Source organism: Pelobates fuscus, chromosome 7 (genome assembly GCF_036172605.1).
Source record: "Pelobates fuscus isolate aPelFus1 chromosome 7, aPelFus1.pri, whole genome shotgun sequence".
In the NCBI taxonomy this organism is placed as follows: Eukaryota; Metazoa; Chordata; class Amphibia; order Anura; family Pelobatidae; genus Pelobates; species Pelobates fuscus.
Window position 1 is genome coordinate 32,853,308 of NC_086323.1, and position 17,368 is coordinate 32,870,675.

Genomic DNA, 17,368 nt, shown 5'->3' on the forward strand with positions numbered 1-17,368 from the left:
ATTCATTTTAACTACTTGTATCCTGCCTAGCCATGAGATGTGGGGGTGTGCCCATTCCTGCAGCTCAGTGCGGAACCGTGCGTGTATCGTGTCGAAATTTTCCCTGAGTATGTCGCCTGCTTTTCGTGTAAGCCAGATACCCAGGTATTTAATTTTATGCGTGGCCCACTGGAATGTGTAGTGTTGGCGTAATGGTGTCGCCCTGCGCTCCGGGATGTCGATGTTCAGTATGTATGATTTTGAGAGGTTTATTTTAAAGTTGGATATCCTCCCAAAGTCCTGAAAGGCTTTCAGAATGTTGGGAAGAGATACTTCCGGGTTCGTCACATAAAAAAGTAGATCATCTGCATACGCCGCTACTTTATGGTGGGTCGTCCCTGCCTGGACTCCCATTATGTCAGGGTTATTCCTAATCGCCACCATGAGCGGTTCGAGGGCCAGGACGAAAAGTAGCGGGGAGAGAGGGCATCCCTGTCGGGTGCCATTTAGAATGTCAAACGGTGTTGATAGCGCCCCGTTAATTATCACTTGGGCTGAGGGTTGTGAGTATAGGGCCATTATCCACCCCATGATTCCCGGGCCCAGGCCAGCGTGTGTCAGTGTCCGGAACAGATAGTTCCAGCTGACTCTGTCGAAGGCCTTCTCCGCGTCTGTTGACAGCAGGAGAAGGTTACTTCTTCTGTGTTTGTCGCCGTGTATCAGCGTGAGGGTGCGTATAGTGTTATCTCGGGCCTCTCTCCCCGTCACGAATCCCACCTGATCCGGGTGTATCAGTGTGGGTATGTGTGTCTGCAGTCTAGTGGCCAGTATTTTGGCCAATAATTTAAGGTCGCAGTTTATAAGGGATATGGGTCGGTAACTCCCGCAATGTTCTACATCTTTGCCCTCCTTAGGGAGGATGGTGATATGGCCCGCCAGCGTTTGTTTGGGGAAGCGGTGTCCCTCCCTAATGGCATTGAATGCCGCTAACAGAGGGTCGTACAATATGTCAGCATATGCCTTATAATAGCAGAGAGGAAGGCAGTCTGGGCCCGGGCTTTTGCCTGGTGCCATTCGTATGATAGCCGCGGCTAGTTCCTCCAGTGTGATTGCTTCGTCCAATAAGGTCGCCGTGTCCCTATCGAGTGTGGGTATTGTGTGGTTGGCAAGATATTCATTGATAGAATCCGATAGTCACGTGGTTGCCTGTGTCGATGTCGGGCTCGGGAGTGAGTACAGGTCAGCATAGTACAACCTGATTACTTCCTGTATCTTAGCGGGGAGTCTGTGTAGCGTATTCGTGTTGTCGCGGATGCGGTCAATATACGTCTGTTGTCTGCGTTTAGCAAGCATTCGTGCCAGGAGTCTGCCACTCTTGTTGCCATGTAGAGAGAAGAATGCCTTATGCCGCAGCGCATCTCTGTGGTATCGGGTTTGAAGCAGTTTGGTCAGGTCCCTACGTAATGAGAGCAGTTGTTCTTGTTGTGCTTGTGTCTGTTGGGTTTTGTTGAGGGTGTCTATGGCCTTTATGTCTGTTAGAAGTGTGGTCAGGCTGGGGCGTGGCTGAACTGCCGAGGACAACGGTCGCAGAAACCTTGAGCTCCTCGCCTCAAACGACGACTAAAAATCCCCCAAAAACTACCCACGGACCCCCAAACAACGACGACAGAGATCCCCCTACAGCACAGCACTATGGGGAAAAAAAATAAAAAACCGGGACCAGACAAACATACCTCTGAGCGGACGATCGGCGATATGTGGAGGCAAGCACGAAGCACGTTGGAGCCTAACATGGCGGCCCTCCACGGCGGCTGTTCCGATTTCTCGGACGATCTGTCTGGAGACGCTGAGGATGATTACATAACAGCTCCGGCCATCACAAGAAGGGCCAAACCAGCGGGTTCCGACGGGGAGTTGGTAACCACAGGGGTCATGAAGGCACTATTGGCTGACCTACAGAAAAATATTCTGGCAGATGTAACAGCCCTCAGGGGAGAATTGCAGGGCCTGACAGGCCGCATTAACACACTAGAGACAACGTCTCAGGGGCACCAGCAGGACCTAACGACCCTGCAACAGGCAGTACTGGACCTACAAAAACAGAACCAGATACATGAACGCCGCTATGCTGCCCAAGAAGACAGCAGGAGAAGGCAGAATCTAAAGGTCAGAGGGCTTCCAGACGAGATACCCGAGACCGACCTACCGCAGGTGGTACAGCGTATGATAGCCGCCATATTGCCAAACGACCAGGCCAGGACCATCACCCCGGCTGACCTATTTTGAACCCAGAAACCTCCCAAGGCTCCACCAACGGCTACGAGAGACACTGTAATCACTTTCCGAAGCGTCAAAGAAAAAGCGATGATTCTCTCGGCCCTCCGAGGTAAGACCCCTTTGCAGTTTGAAAACAGGGGTCTGACCTTTTCCGCTGACCTGTCCGGCAGCACCCTGGCCTGGCGCAGGACACTTCAGCCGCTCACCACACTGCTCCAACAGCACGGAGTGTCATACCGCTGGCGGAACTCCAGAGCTCTCAGTGTGCAGAAAGGTACGGCATCTCATTTGGTGCATGGCATAGAGGAAGCCCCTGACCTCCTGCGGACACTGGGCATACCACAGACCTTGCTCATCCGGGAACGACCTCTCCACCCAACCACCCCAGCACAGGCCTAGGACCCGGCGAAAATCAACCCCTTTGTTCCGAGAGGCTTAACCCCGGAATCCTACGCGGCGGTCACCACCTGAAGACGGCACCCCAGGAACTATACACCCTATGGACACTGCATGTAAGTTACCCCGATGATCCCTGCCGAGACATTTAACTTGAAATGTAGCCCACACATTATTTGTAACCCTGGACTGCAGCGACCCGCGCTCACCAATACGGCCAGTCTACGTGGCAACCATCCTTTCCGGGATGACTGACTCTCCCTGAAACACACTTGCGGCTTAGTCAGTTGCCCCCGCGCAGAACTCTAATTACCAAGGCTAACTGGACAGCATGTACCAGGCCACAATGGCTTACTCCCCATGCTCACCAGATGACATCACCTAACCCGCAATGCTATGGTCGGCTTTCAAATATCCTACCCACGGGACCTGACAACATAGCCCGATCCTTCGGATCTAGAGAGCTGTCCCTCCACGGACCATTTCTCCCCTATTAGTATATCGATGTAATATTCAGATAAAAAGCATACTATAGAGTCTATCCAGATATTGTCTGCCCTAAGTACATACAGCGTGCTCTCCACCTATAATAGGCATGCCAAACGTGTACCTACTCCAGCATATGTGACTCAGAAATTGTATATGTTCTATTATTGCTAAGTTTTATTTTCTTTGTCTCAACCCACACGCAGTGACCTAGCTAATTTGTTTTACAGAGTTAATATGTTACGTTTTGATATACAGTGAAAATCTTTCTGCGCACTATGAGTGCTTTGCATTATGTCCGACTAACCAGTGAAGACAACCCTTTACACGCGCCCCAGCCAGGATGTCTAAGCAGGAGGCCTCACAGGGCATACATTGCACTGTGATGTGGGTCTATTGAGGGCTCCATATCCAGAATCAGGACCATACCACACTCTTAACACATGTCGTGCTTCTATCATGCACGCCCTTTGCCTACCTGACAGGAAAACGTTGGTATCTATAAACATAGTTGGGGATGGCCTCTGGCATCCCTCTTAGCCTATGGGACTGACATATGGACACAAACCATGTTTAACAAGCAGAGCAGCGACATGCAGAGCTCCACATAAGGGGTACTACACATTATGCATACCTCACATTTGACCATAGCTTGCTTTAAGATACATTGCCCATCCTGATAACGCACCCACCCTGCCCTGACAAGCATACCGTACGAAAGGGTCTGAGCGGCAATACCATTCTCAAACAAGGCAAATGTTACTCCTGCTCATAAGCATTCGCAAACCTCCCCTGAACGCAGGTTTCTCTACTGACTACACTCCACGCACTGCACCAGCACAGGGGGCACCCCCACGACCGACACTACACAGGCACATAAACCCCAGCAGAACTCTACACGGCGCACAATCACACAGCAAACCGATACGCTACTCACTAACACCCTGCCACTCACATAATCTAGATTACAATGCAAAACAAGCTTATGTACACCTCAATCTGGACCCTCAACTACCACCCACTCATATGACTCACAAGTACCTACAGCTAGACACACAACTCCCGCTAGGAATGAACAAGTTCAGTTTGAATATTTTGCTTGCCGATAGGCTTGTATATAATTTGAATGTCCATTATTGTTATTTCATGTTATACAAAAAAAAAAAAAAAAAAGTGCTGTACTACTGACATTTCACGACAAACTTGATCTCAACCTTACTGTATTCTATCCCTTTTTTTGTCAATCTTTCTTTTATTAAGGCATGCGAGGTGGGTTACAGAATGAAGAAAGGGGAAATGTACGAGTGGTATGCAATATAGGGTTAATACAGCAACATTGAATTACATTTCCGATATAGTAATGCCTCATTTTAGTTTTTTTGTTGTTTAACGAAAACATATTATAAACAGGCTTATATTCCCCCACATGTCACCGATTTAAAGAGTTGGGTGATAAGATGAGGGGGACAAGTGTGCATGCATGTTTGTATAGGTAAACTTAATGTGCAGGTTACAGACAGGTTTAAGCTCCTCACACGTTATAATAGTTACAAGTTGGCAGACTAGTTGATTAGGACATGCATGCGTTCAAGTTGAACATGTGAGCTTAGTGTGCACATTATAAACAGGCTTAATCTTTCTAACATGTCACGAGGGTTACGAACTGTAAATATGTCTTACTCGCCTGACTAGTCACAGTGTGCTATAGCAAACAATAATGCGTAACAAATAATAGGGTGAGACGTACAATCTATCTATCACATGCAACACTCTCACATGGCGGAGACACTCCAAGTGGGCTACAGGCTGGGCCAGGAGATACTGTGTGCACTGCGGTAGGATTAGGGCGTAAGATAGTAGAATTGCGAGACCAACATGGACAATATAGAAATGAAGACTAAAGAAAAGAAAAGAAACAAATAGTAAAACGAACATGGGAGGTAGACAGCATGAAGTCATGGTCATATAACTGGCTGGTACCCTTGGTACACTGGGTCTGGAGAGAGTCCGTGTGTGGCGTTTAGCCTATGCCACTTAGAGTCCAAGTATAGTGAGGGCGCCTGAGAGCAGTCTCGGTTTCCCTCACCTGCTCACTCTGTGCGCGTTTCTGCGGCATGTGTGTCTCTGCTCCCCGGGTTGCAGCGCTCCCCCTGTGCTTCCTGGGTGTCCGTCGTCCAGGCGCCATGTTTCTTCGGCCCGAGGCCTTAGCAGGGGCCCGTGCCACATGTCCATTGACCCCATCAACAGGGTCGTGGGCCCAAAGGTCCGCCGGAGTGTGGCTGTCCCCTCGGGTGTATGGGTGGCGTGGAAGGATTGCCTCCAGGTGAACCCCCAGCTCGGAAGAAGTGTGCATGGGCCTGTCGATGGCATGGTCTCCCCGTGCGGTGCGGTGCGTTGAACGGGTAGCCCGGGATTTGCGCAGGAGTGTGCCCGGGAGGGCCTCTTTCTCAGCTCCTAGTCGGCATTTGGGTTTAGACACGGCCCGTGTTGGTAGCTTCAGCCGCCTCCCATGCCTGTCTGCGATGTGTTGTCTTCTCAGCTTTATCAGTGGGAGCTTTGGGCGGTGAGTAGGGTTCGCCGGGTGAGTTTTATGTTTTGCCCCTGTTGTTGGCGGTTGTTGTCGCTTCGGCCCACGGACTCCACGTGTCCGTTGGCTGTGGCTCACCTTGGGCATCGCCTGAGCTCGCGGTGGTGCCGGCTCTGTGTGGGTGAGTGTCAGCTGCAGTGCAGGGGTGTTAGTGCCTGCCCGTTGCTCCCTGGACGACAGCTTCGCCCAGAACTTGAACAGCTCGTCCAGTTTGGCCTCCAGCTCCGCATTCTGTGAGGGCCAGGTGCACGTGGCGGCAGCCATGTTGTCCCGTTTCATGTTACTCCGCAGCTCGCCATGAGTCTCAGCGGTTGTGGGTAGGTTGTTGCTTTGCATTGGACTGGGATAACCCCCGCCGGTCCTGGGGGGGGAGCAGGGCATCTGTTGGGTCGTGCCTCCAGTGTCTGGGCGAGGAGAGCGGCCGCCTCTCCCCGGTCCCATCCCCCGCAGGGGGGACACACAACACCAGACATTCTGGGTGTCTGATCCGTCGGGCACTCAATTAGGGTTTCAAGTTTGTTGCCGGGTCACCCCTGTTGTAGGTGGCTGATCTCGGGTGCTTTAGGCTTCGATTCAGTGGGTTTTTAGTCCGAAATTGGCAAACACAGCGGGAGCCCAGCTTTTCTGCGACTTCTCAGTTTGCTGGCTTAGCCCCGCCCCCTATTCTATCCCTTTTTCACTTGAAAATGTCACTGTGAACTTGTTAACTAAAACATGCACTGCAAAAATAAAGAATTAAAAAAAAAAAAAAAGAAGTGTGGTCAGTCTCTTCTCCCTCAATGTTTTCAGTGTGGCGACCTGTCTAATGAAGTGACCCCTAACTACACTTTTGTGTGCCTCCCATACTATTGTCGGGGTCGTTTGGTCGGGGGTGTTGATGGAGAAATACTCCGAGAGTCGATGCTATGTCCGCCTTGACAGTGTAATAAGAAAGCAGGTATTCATTAAGTCTCCACTTGGCTACCCTGGGACGGAATAGAGGGGAGGCCAGTGTGAGCGTCACCGGGGCGTGGTCTGATCACGTTGCCGTGCCATGTTCTGTCTGTAGGACCAGTGGGAGGTGATAGTGTTGAAGGAAGAAGTAGTCTATCCTAGTATATGAGTTGTGTGGGTGTGAAAAGAATGTGTAGTCCCGTTCGTCTGGGTGGAGGGCCCTCCAACCATCCACTAGTTTGTATTTAATGAGGAGAGTTTTAATTGTGGATAGGTGTTAGGTCGGGACATGTGAAGTGCCAGTGGATGAGTCCCATTTCGGGTCTAGCGCCAGGTTAAAGTCTCCACCTAGGACTAGTACGCCCTCAATGAATGCCGCCAGTTTGCGGAGGGTCTGTGAGAAAAAATCTGTGGTGTCTCTGATTGGGGGCGTACACATTGGCAAACGTGTATGTCTGGCCCGCGATTGTCCCCTTCAGGAACACATATCTACCTTCCCTATCCGTTTGAACACCCGTCTCCTGGAGGGGTACCCTTTTGTGTATGAGTATTGCAGCACCTCTCGCCTTACCGCCGTGGTAGTCGCTAAAATACCCTGTAGTGTATCGTGATCCTGTAGCTTGGGTCTGGACCCTTCTCTAAAATGTGTCTCTTGCAAGTACAATATGGACGCACTGGCCGAGTGAAAGTCCCGCAGAGCAGCTGCCCTGCGTTCAGGCTTGTTCAGGCCTCTCGCATTTAGGGATATGATCGTAAGATTGCCCGGTGCATCTCTAGAAACCGGTGCATCTCTAGAAACCGTCAGTCCGTCGGTCAATAGGGGGGTCTGTATAACGTCCGGGTTAAGGGATTAGGGGTTGGATTAGGGGGTCCGCCGCGTCAGCGGCGCTAGAGTGAGGGCGTCTGGGCGGTCCCTAAGACCTGAGCCTAGTAGAAGGCCTAGTGTCTCGCCCACCTAAGTGTGGCGCCTGTCCCTTGGGGGAATAGGAGGAAGGCCTAGGCCTCCAAGCAAGTCGTGGTCCCGCTGTGTGCGGAATGTCGTGGGCGAGTCACCTTGTGATCTCTTGTCTGCCCTATCCGTCCTACTCAGTCGGTTTCCCATGTGTCTCCTTCGTGGCTCTATTAGTTGCGGTATCATGAGTATGCGTGTCCTCGCCTGAGGTGTGTGGAGCAAGCACATTTCGGCATCAGTAATCAACAGTAATTAAAAGTAATTAAAACACAATAACAGTAAACATGGATTAGATTATACAGCGTAAAGGCCCAGCCCCTAGGCAGCCCAGCGTTGCGTTCCCGAGGTCCATGCCATGAGGCCTAGGTAGACCTCCCTGTAATGCCCCCCCACCTCTGGTGCCCTCTCAGGGCCATCGTGAATGTATTCCGGTTACCGTCCGGAGGCCCGAGCGGGCCGGGTCCCCGCACCCCCACCTGCTCCTGGGTAGGTCGTCACAGGTTGATAGGAGGATGCGGTTGCCCGGCCCGGTCTGCGACCCCCGTTCCTAAGGCTCCGCGTTCCCCCCTTAAACAGTGTTCCCGCCAAAGGCTTCCCACCTCCCCTTCCTTCCCTCCCCGTTCCCTCTCGGCGGCCCGGGCGCGCCAGGTCCCCATCCCCCCAGCCCGCTCCTGGAAAGGTCATCACGGGTTTACTGGGGGGGATTCGGTAACCCAGCCCGCCCCGCAGCCCCCGGCACCTAAACACAATTGTATCAACATAAGTAGGGATTCCCCCCCCCTCCCCGCTCCCGCCTGGATGTTCCCCTAACCTAGCCCTCCCCTCAGTCCCGCTTCAGGTGTGGGTAAGCCCCCAGGCCGCGAGGCCCGTGTCATATTGGTACTTGCGGTTCTCAGACAGCGAAACAGAGTCCCCTGGAGCCCTAGCTCCTTTCAGTCCGGGCCGGCCCCGCGGCCTGGGGTGACCTAGTGCAAGTCCGTGGCTACTCGGCAGGACCGGTGGCGGGTGAACTGCAAACCAGGGTAGTCTCCAGGGCAATCTTGATCTCGTCGTTAGTTTGGGTTAGCGCCCCGGAATCGCAGTTCCCCGCTGGGCAAGGGGGCCTGTGCTTAGGATCTGGCGGTGGTGTCTTCAATTCCATGTGTGGGGCGGAAGGTCTGTGGTAATGCGCCGGGGCTGTGGTCATCTCGGTAGAGGTTGTGTGGCACCCGAGGGGGTGGGCGCCCCGTTGCTGGGCCCGAAGTCCAAGGGACAGGTGCCGCTTGGAGATTGCGTTAGTTTATAGGCCACGTGGGCCTGTTGCCTGCTGGCGTGTGGTCCTTGGTATCTGGGATCCGGTGGCTTGTCTCCCGGTTCTCTGGGTAGGCGTATAGAGCAGTAAAGGGTCAGGCCAAGTTAGTGATGCAGGTGTTATTTGTAGCTCCCTCGCAAGAGCCTCCATGTCGATCTTCTCCCTGATTTCAAAAGGGCCTTTCGGAGTGTGCACTTGGAGTCCGTTTGGGAAGCACCAGCGGTATTTGATTTTGTTGGGTTGCAGCTGCCTGGTAAAAGGGCGCAAAGCCCTGCGGTATGCCAGCGTAGTGGGTGATAGGTCCGGGTAAAGCTGGATCTCTGTGCCCTCCAAGAGCACCTTGCTCAATTCTCTTGCTTTGCGGAGGATCTCTTCCTTTTGCTGAAAATTGGCAATGCAGCATATTATATCCCGGGGGATGCCCCCAGGCGGTCCCTTCGGTCGGAGAGCTTGGTGGGTTCTCACCATTTCAAGTGGGGCCTGTGGTGGTCTGCCCAGGAGGCTGTTGAATATGCCCATAAGGGTGTGTTGGATTGGGGCTGTCGTCCACTTCTTCCGGCACGCCGCGGACCCTAATGTTCTGCCGCCTGCCCCGGTTGTCGAGATCCTCTAAGTGGTAAGCCATCTGCCGGATTTGTTGAGTGCTAAGTTGCAGGGTTTCTGTGGTTGCGGACTGCGCCGACGACATGTGGTCGCAGTCCGCTTCGAGTTGAGAGACCCTCTGGCGTAGTCCGCAAAATTCTTCTCTCATGGCCTGCAGCTCCGACGTGATGGAGGTGCGGAGCTCATTGTTCGCTGCTCTCAGGTCATCCTTGATGGGCAGATTCCGCAGTATATCCATCCAGCCAGGGTGGGCAGCTGGGGCATCCGCTGCGGGGGTCCCGGTGAGGGTCTCCCCCCGTGTGGGGATGGCGGTAAAAACCCTTCGGAGGCCGCAGAGTCGCTGGATGCCTGCGTGTCCGGGTCCGCCGGGGTGATCAGGTATTGCCGCAGTGAATGGTGGCTGTTCCCCCTGGGAGTGTCGGCAGGCTTAGTGGCTTGTGCTGCCCTGTGAGTTTTGCCCATTGTCAGGGCAGTAAGGTGCTGTTGGCGAGGAAAAAAGCTGAGCCTGGAAGGGAGCTCAGGAATCACGCTGCCATCTTCCTCGGCTTCCAGGCCACGCCCCCAGAAACTTGCAATGTAATTATTGCAGTTTATGAAAAACTGCAATAATTACACTTGCAGGGTTAAGGGTAGTGGGAGTTGGCACCCAGACCACTCCAATGAGCAGAAGTGGTCTGGGTGCCTGGAGTGTCCCTTTAATAAAACACCCAATCTGATAAGTAATAAAATGCACAAACTAAAAAAAAAAATAGAATAAAAAAATCTTTATTGCTTATTGGATATTGCTTTTACAAGTGGAAACATGTAACTTAAAACGTATTCTAGAAATAACACTGTACATGAATAGAAATGTGTATTTTAACCATTAGTGTGAAAAATGTATAGATATAACAAAAAAGAAAACACTAATACACCTTGTTCACCAAATCTTATATATAAAAAGCTACAATACAAATGAATTCAATGATAATCCTAACTGAGAAAAATCAATCTATAAATACATTGTAAATAAGGCTATTTTATGTAACATTTTTAGTGGGAACTCAAAATGATATATTATTACATATATAATTTTTCATTGATACATAGTCTGTTAAAATGTCTACTTTTTGTCCCATTCAAGTCAAGAGTTATTCTTGTGACTCTTTGCCTGCCAATCGATAAACCTCAGTCGGTCCATCTATGTTGGGGATTGTGGTCGTTAATTGAAGTTCTTCTGCGCTTCCCATTCCTAATTTTTTTTTTAAACAAGTACATAGAGGGAAAAAAACAAACAAATTTAGACAAAAAAAAGTGCAAAAATCAAAAAAAACAATGACATCATCATAAACAGATAATTTAAACAGAGAAAAAGGAACAGCAGTCAAATCCACTTAAAACCGGGTGCATCGAAGCAGGACAATCAAATCCAAAAGACGTATAATAAAACAGGAAAAATCTTCAGGCACTCACAGAATTAAAGCCGCAGGCAGATTTATTGTATCAGTAACAATTTTTTCCTGTTTCATAAAACAGATTTATTGTCACAGAAAATCAAATGCACTAGTGAAAAGATATGGGGAACTAGTTGCTTAAACATTTGGTTACAATACAAACTCCTAACTCCGAACTCCCCTCGCACACGCTTTCCTCCTCGACATTATAAACGGCAATTCAGCAATTAAAGAGCTGACAAATGTGTGAGTGTACCTGCCCAGCATGCGATTAACCATATCCAGTTGGCAAGCACTTGGCAGTTCTACAAGTGGGCTATATTGGGTGCGGCTTAGAGAGACTGCCTCCTCTCTGCGTCCTCCACATAATAACGAAAATAGAGATGAAACACCATTCATAACTTTAGTGCCATCAAGTAGTGCACCTGCATTACATAGTGGTTTAATAGGTTATCAGGTTTGTTCACTTGGCACAGGAATTAATAAAATGTTAACTGGTGTTTTAGTGGAATGATTTTGTGAAAAAAAAAAAAAAAACACACACACACACACACACACACACCTCTCTCTCTACTTTTCAAGTATGTCCTGGGTCCACAACTTTCCATTGTTACAATATAATAAAAAAAAAATATATACAAAATAATATTGTAATAAAATGCACAAATTTAATACAGAACAGGTAAGAAAATATAATAAATCATGATTAGAGCTGCATTCTGAATTAAGATATGTTGACAATGATCTTTTATAGGACTTTTGATTGGATGAAGATTTTGATTGTGTCCATAAGATTATTCCAAAATTGCGGTGCACTGTATGAAAATGAGGATCGCGACACTTTATTTTTGTATAACGGTATGCTAACTAAAGTGCTGGATCGGAGGTTATAGGAGGTGGGAATGGCTGGGGAGAACATTCTACACGGGTACGGTGGGAAAAAAAAGCTTCCCAGATAAGCTCTTAAGCACGAGGCTGGAAAGATGGAGGGTGCATCGGGATTCCAGCGACAGCCAGTTTAGGGTCATGTAACTACATTATAACATAAAGCAGCAGAATGAGTTATATAATGTAGTAAGTTTCTGAATTTGGGTTTGCGGCGCAGGTGCAAAGGTAAATCAAAAAAGGAGCGCAGGTGGAGTGGATGACAGCTAGGAGGTGGGTGTTAGAAGAGCAACACCCATGAAGCGGCACTCGAACAGAGGAAAAGGGAGTAGATTTTTACATCGTACATTGAATACACCATGTTGTAACCGCGGCTGGTTCCCTTATTTACCACTATAATGTCAAAGCATAGAACTTAGTAGGGCTAACCATACAGATATCTTAGCCATTATTTTATATAGTTAGTGTAAGAGATCCTCTATTTAACATATATAAATAATTGAGAATACAATATAAAATAAGGATTGTCTTGGAAGCAATAAAGTTTTGTCTTTTTAGATAGTTATTATATAAAAATATAAATATGGACATATAAAATCCATTATAGCAGAGTTTATAAGATTAAACTAAATGCTTACAAATATCATTAATAGGTTAACATACCCTTCTGAACATGTCATCATGTCAGCCTCTCAGTCATTTTAAGATGGAGCAGCATCCAAGTCTCTCCTCTGTGTCTTAACATTTAAAAGTACACCTATTTATACCTTAGGTGTCGTCATTTTAGGGTTACCGTAGTTCATATATGAAAAAGTAACACTTCTTTTACTTTATTCATTTTAGGACCTCCCTTAATACAAGGCCATAACTAAAGGGTGTATACGTCATGGAAATTTTCCTGACTTAGTTCAAGATGGCTTCCCAAAGTCTGAATAGCTTATCTGTTGTTTATACTAAGACGTAAGTGCACAGTCGTGGGAGATTCCCGGATTTGGGGAAGTTCCATTAACTTGGGGTTACCACAGTATATTGTGTACTGAAAGAGTCGTAGCATAGCCTTGAAGCTTGTTTATGCATTATTGTTATTGTAATTCGTCTGGGACAAAATGGCGCAAACATATTATGCACTGAGGTTATTGCTTAAAGAAACATGCATGAAAAACAATATGTTCCATTTCTAACACCTTGTCAGTTTGCAATCTCTTAAAGACAAAGTACACAGTTTAAGAAATACAACATTTCATTCCAAAACTTGTAATATTTGCATTTGCCCATAACAAAGTATCTTTGTGATATATGGTGTATTCAATGTATAGGAGAGCGATTTCAGGCACATGACAGCGGTGCGGATGAAATTACCATTTGAATTATATACGTAACAATATGGAGAACTGCAGAGCCAAAGATCTAAGGGGTTCATTACAGCTTCAAAACTTTCCTGCAGGTGTTTAAATATCTATGTGTGTGTGTGGTTTGAACAGACTGCTCGGCATTCCGTTCTACTGGCCGAGCAGTCTGTTCATGGTCAAGGTATAACCACCAGGATACTGTAAGAGTTAAACAGTTAGTGAATGGGTTCTTTCTAGGGGCATATCTTACTAATATGGATTCATTTATACTGTTATACCCCAACTTCAATTAGCATGTAACCAATAGGATATGGAAAAAAGTTCCACCATTTGCAGATTTTATGACTCACAAATATCTTTTTTGTTTTAGATCTTAGCCGCTCAACTTATTTTGACCTTTTTTTCCCCCGTTTGTAACCCTATGTATGTACGAGTGGGCATTTAAAAAGTAAAATAAAAAAAATAAAAAAGGTTTTCCTTGTGTTAATCTGTAGTGAATTGAACCCATGGAATGAAAGCTCATTTGAGTAGGGCCTCGGCACCCTCTGTTCCTGTACGTTCAACTGGCCTTGTTGAAAATACTATGTATACGTCTATTAGTCTACGTATTTTACAATGCTGCACAATTTATCGCATTATAAATAATAACATTATAGGTTTGAAGGAACATTTTTGCCTTTTAATTTTTTGTGATATGGATTCGATCCAGTCCATTTAAAACATGCATGAAAAGGAAAAGTATTGCTTTCATTAGTCCTATGGTTGGAGCAGAATCAGGTTATGCAATTTAGACCTTTCTGGCAGTAGATAGGAATGTAGGTGTTGTGTGGTTTTCCAATGAGGGGGAAGGACAAAGTAATCGAACTGTATTGCAGTGTTGGGAGTGAGAGAGACGTGTGAACGGTTAACTCGAGGATTCCATAATTGCCATACGTCTGTTAAATAGACGTGTTAAGTCAGCAGATATAGCAAGTGCGTGTGGACAGCTACATGTGATGGAGAGGAGTCACACTGGTCCACTGCATTGCCCAAGACCTCTTTGTGGTCATTATAGAATCAGCAAAGTTTCCATCAATTTACTATAAAATGGAGCATTTGAGACAGTCGGAGCAGAAACATTTACCAATACCTAATGAGTACGATCAAGATTAAATATTGGCCCACAGGGTCAGTGAATGGTTGCAAGATGAGTATATCTACTCCATGAAAGTTGGACTGGTAAGAGGCAGTAACACAGTGGCCAGTCCACCTGGCCATGGGTGTCAGGAAAAATCTAGGGTGTATAGTGTATTAATATTATTTTCCATTTAAAATGTGTGTATCTCGGCCTATGTTCCAAGAAACAAGGGTTTGTTAATTGGAAGCGGGTTGGTGTGTTGGACTGATAGCTATCCAGGGTCAATACAAAAGGTAATGGGGTAATGTGGTTGAAGATATTTAGAGAAAGGAGGTCCCACCCTATCCCAGCTGCTGGAAGGGACCCTTCCTATATTTCATAGAAGAGTCATGAGGATGAAGGGCAACCCAAGCAAATAAACTAGTCCTATATAGCAATAATAATAATAATAATGCAAAAAAAACAAAAAAGCACAGTAACAAAGAATAACCACTTAATCCAAAAAGAAGGACCAATGCTGGGGGTGTAACGTTTGTGGCATCTGCCAAAACCTAGAAAGCTTGTATGAGGGGAGAAAAAGAAATAAAAAAGCACGTAAACGTGACATTTCAACTGTGTCTACAAAAGGTTGTTCAGGGTTGTGCCTAAATTTAAGGGGAGATCAAGTTCTCAGATTTTGGCCTTAGCTGCTTGTGGGAATTCTAGCAGGTAGGTATGGTCTTAGCAAGTCAGGTAAGAGTATCATGAATTTGATTTTCTTCTCCAAGAGCCTTATTGCAAATGGTGTTTGTTGGTTACAGCGGTTAAGTAGTCCTGGACGATTAAGACTTTAGAGTCCTGGTGGTTTAGGGTTGTGGTGCTTCTAGAAGCCTTTATCCAACTTCCTTTATAAGGAAGCCATTCTAATCTGATGATTACTGGTTTAGGTCTATCATGATTATTGTTTAGATGTTTTGGGCCATCCCGGCCTCCAACAAGCGAGAACGAACCCCCAGAAAACTCCTGGGCAACACTAGTGAAAGGCGCCTACACGCAGTCCCCCCCCAAAACGGCCGCCGGCAACACTACACAAACCTGGGAAGCAGAATTCCAACAAAGATTCTATGCTATATGCCAGCGGTACTGGAGCACCTGGGAGAATCAACAAAAGCCACCAGAAATGCCTGAACCCTCACTCCTGAGCGGAAGACCCAGAAAGCCCACCCACAGCCCACGCGTCAGAATGCACCGCCGCCGCCCGAGATTCCGCAACCTTCCACCAAAGTCAGCGAAAGCGGCTCATGGACATGATAATCTGGGACCGGGCAAAACCTGAGGCCGTAATGATGCGGCACGTCAACGAGGGAGATCTCCCAACATGGCAGCAGTTCCAACACCGTTCCTCACCCAGACGCAAAGTGGCACCATGGAGGTCACTCAGGAGAGTGCACACAAGGGCACAGCAGCAGCCGGAGGAAAGGAACCCCAAAAACGAACAAAGCATCGACCTACTTGCCCGCAATTAATGGCTCCATCACGCAGGGTGACTGCTTGAGGTGGGACTGTGCTGTACCCCTGGCTGGCATAGGCTGACCGGGGCTCCGGGACTGAGCTGTGAGTAAAGCCTCTGGCTGCTCGCTATCAAAACTTGCCTGCACACCTATACACTTAAGTACAACTAGCATGGTTACACGCAAATATAGTCTAGCCTGTGATGCTATAAAATAATGTCAAGCATATCTTTTAACATTTACTTCTATCTTTAGTATTTTTACAATGCTATGTAGGCATACACCCAAATAACCAGCCTGCTAAATAGACATGACATGTGACCTCACAGTCTAACTGCAATAACGATAGCTCAGGTCTTGTACTGCATATCTTAGATAGGTACAGACGATTAACACATATTTTGCAATCATTTTGCAATGTTATGCCTAATGCACCTACTATACACGTCTTATCACTAATCATTCTCGCTCTAAATATAAAACGTGCACGCGTCTCTGTATACCCCACTGTAACAAATGTCATTGATAAGCGAGTGGAATGCCTTTGGGCAGGGCTGGACTGGCCCACCGGGATACCGGGAAATTTCCCGGTGGGCCGCGGCACCTGGGGGCTGCAGAGGTATGTGCCACCGGATGGCCGGTCCGGTGGCACACTGAGGGGGGCGGCCGCTTTCCACGCTGGAGCTGCCGCAGCCTCGCCGGTCCGGCGGCACTTCGAATGCTGGGGACGGAAGGAGGAGGAGGGAGGAGCATGTGTCTGTACCATGCTCCCTCGCAGTTCCTGTGCTGTGAATTGTGGGAACCGCGAGGGAGCATGGTACAGAAACATGCTCCTCCCTCCTCCTCCTCCTCCTCCTTCCGTCCCCAGCATTAGAAGTGCCGCCGGACCGGCGAGGCTGCGGCAGCTCCAGCGTGGAAAGCGGCCGGCCCCCTGACTCCTCTCAGGTAAATGGGGGGGGAGGGAGGGGAGAGAGAGAGAGACACGAGAGAAAGAGAGAGACACAAGAGAGAAAGAGAAGAAGAGAGAGACACAAGAGAGAAAGAGAAGAAGAGAGAGACACAAGAGAGAAAGAGAAGAGAGAGACACAAGAGAGAAAGAGAAGAGAGAGACACAAGAGAGAAAGAGGAGAGAGACACAAGAGAGAAAGAGAGAGAAAAAGAAAGACACAAGAGAGAAAGAGAGAAATAGAGAGACACAAGAGAGAAAGAGAGAGACACAAGAGAGAAAGAGAGAGACACAAGAGAGAAACAGGAGAGACACAAGAGAGAGACAGGAGAGACACAAGAGAGAAAGAGAGAGACAGAGAGAAAGAGAGAGACAGAGAGAAACACAAGAGAGAAAGACACAAGATAAAGAGAGAGACAGAAGAGAGAGAGACACAAGAGAGAGAGAGACAGAAGAGAGAGACAAGAGAGAGAGAGAAAGAGACACAAGAGAAAGAGAGACAAGAGAGAGACAAGAGAGAGAGAGACACGAGAGAGAAAGAGACACAAGAGATATATATATATATATATATATAAATAATTATGCCTTTAATATTTACACATATATTCATGTAGATTTATATATGCATAATACACAGAGACATG

The 17,368-nt window shown here is 47.8% G+C and overlaps 1 protein-coding gene across 1 annotated transcript in view; it reads right to left on the minus strand.

The window, feature by feature from the left end:
- Positions 1 to 10,251: 10,251 nt before the first annotated feature.
- The window catches only part of WLS (Wnt ligand secretion mediator), a 46,246-nt gene continuing 39,129 nt past the window's right edge, over positions 10,252 to 17,368 (minus strand). Inside the window, exon 12 of the mRNA XM_063427904.1 lies at positions 10,252 to 10,735. Within this exon, the coding sequence (XP_063283974.1) occupies positions 10,635 to 10,735 (101 nt within the window). The 3' untranslated portion in view covers positions 10,252 to 10,634. The remainder of the gene's footprint in view (positions 10,736 to 17,368) is intronic.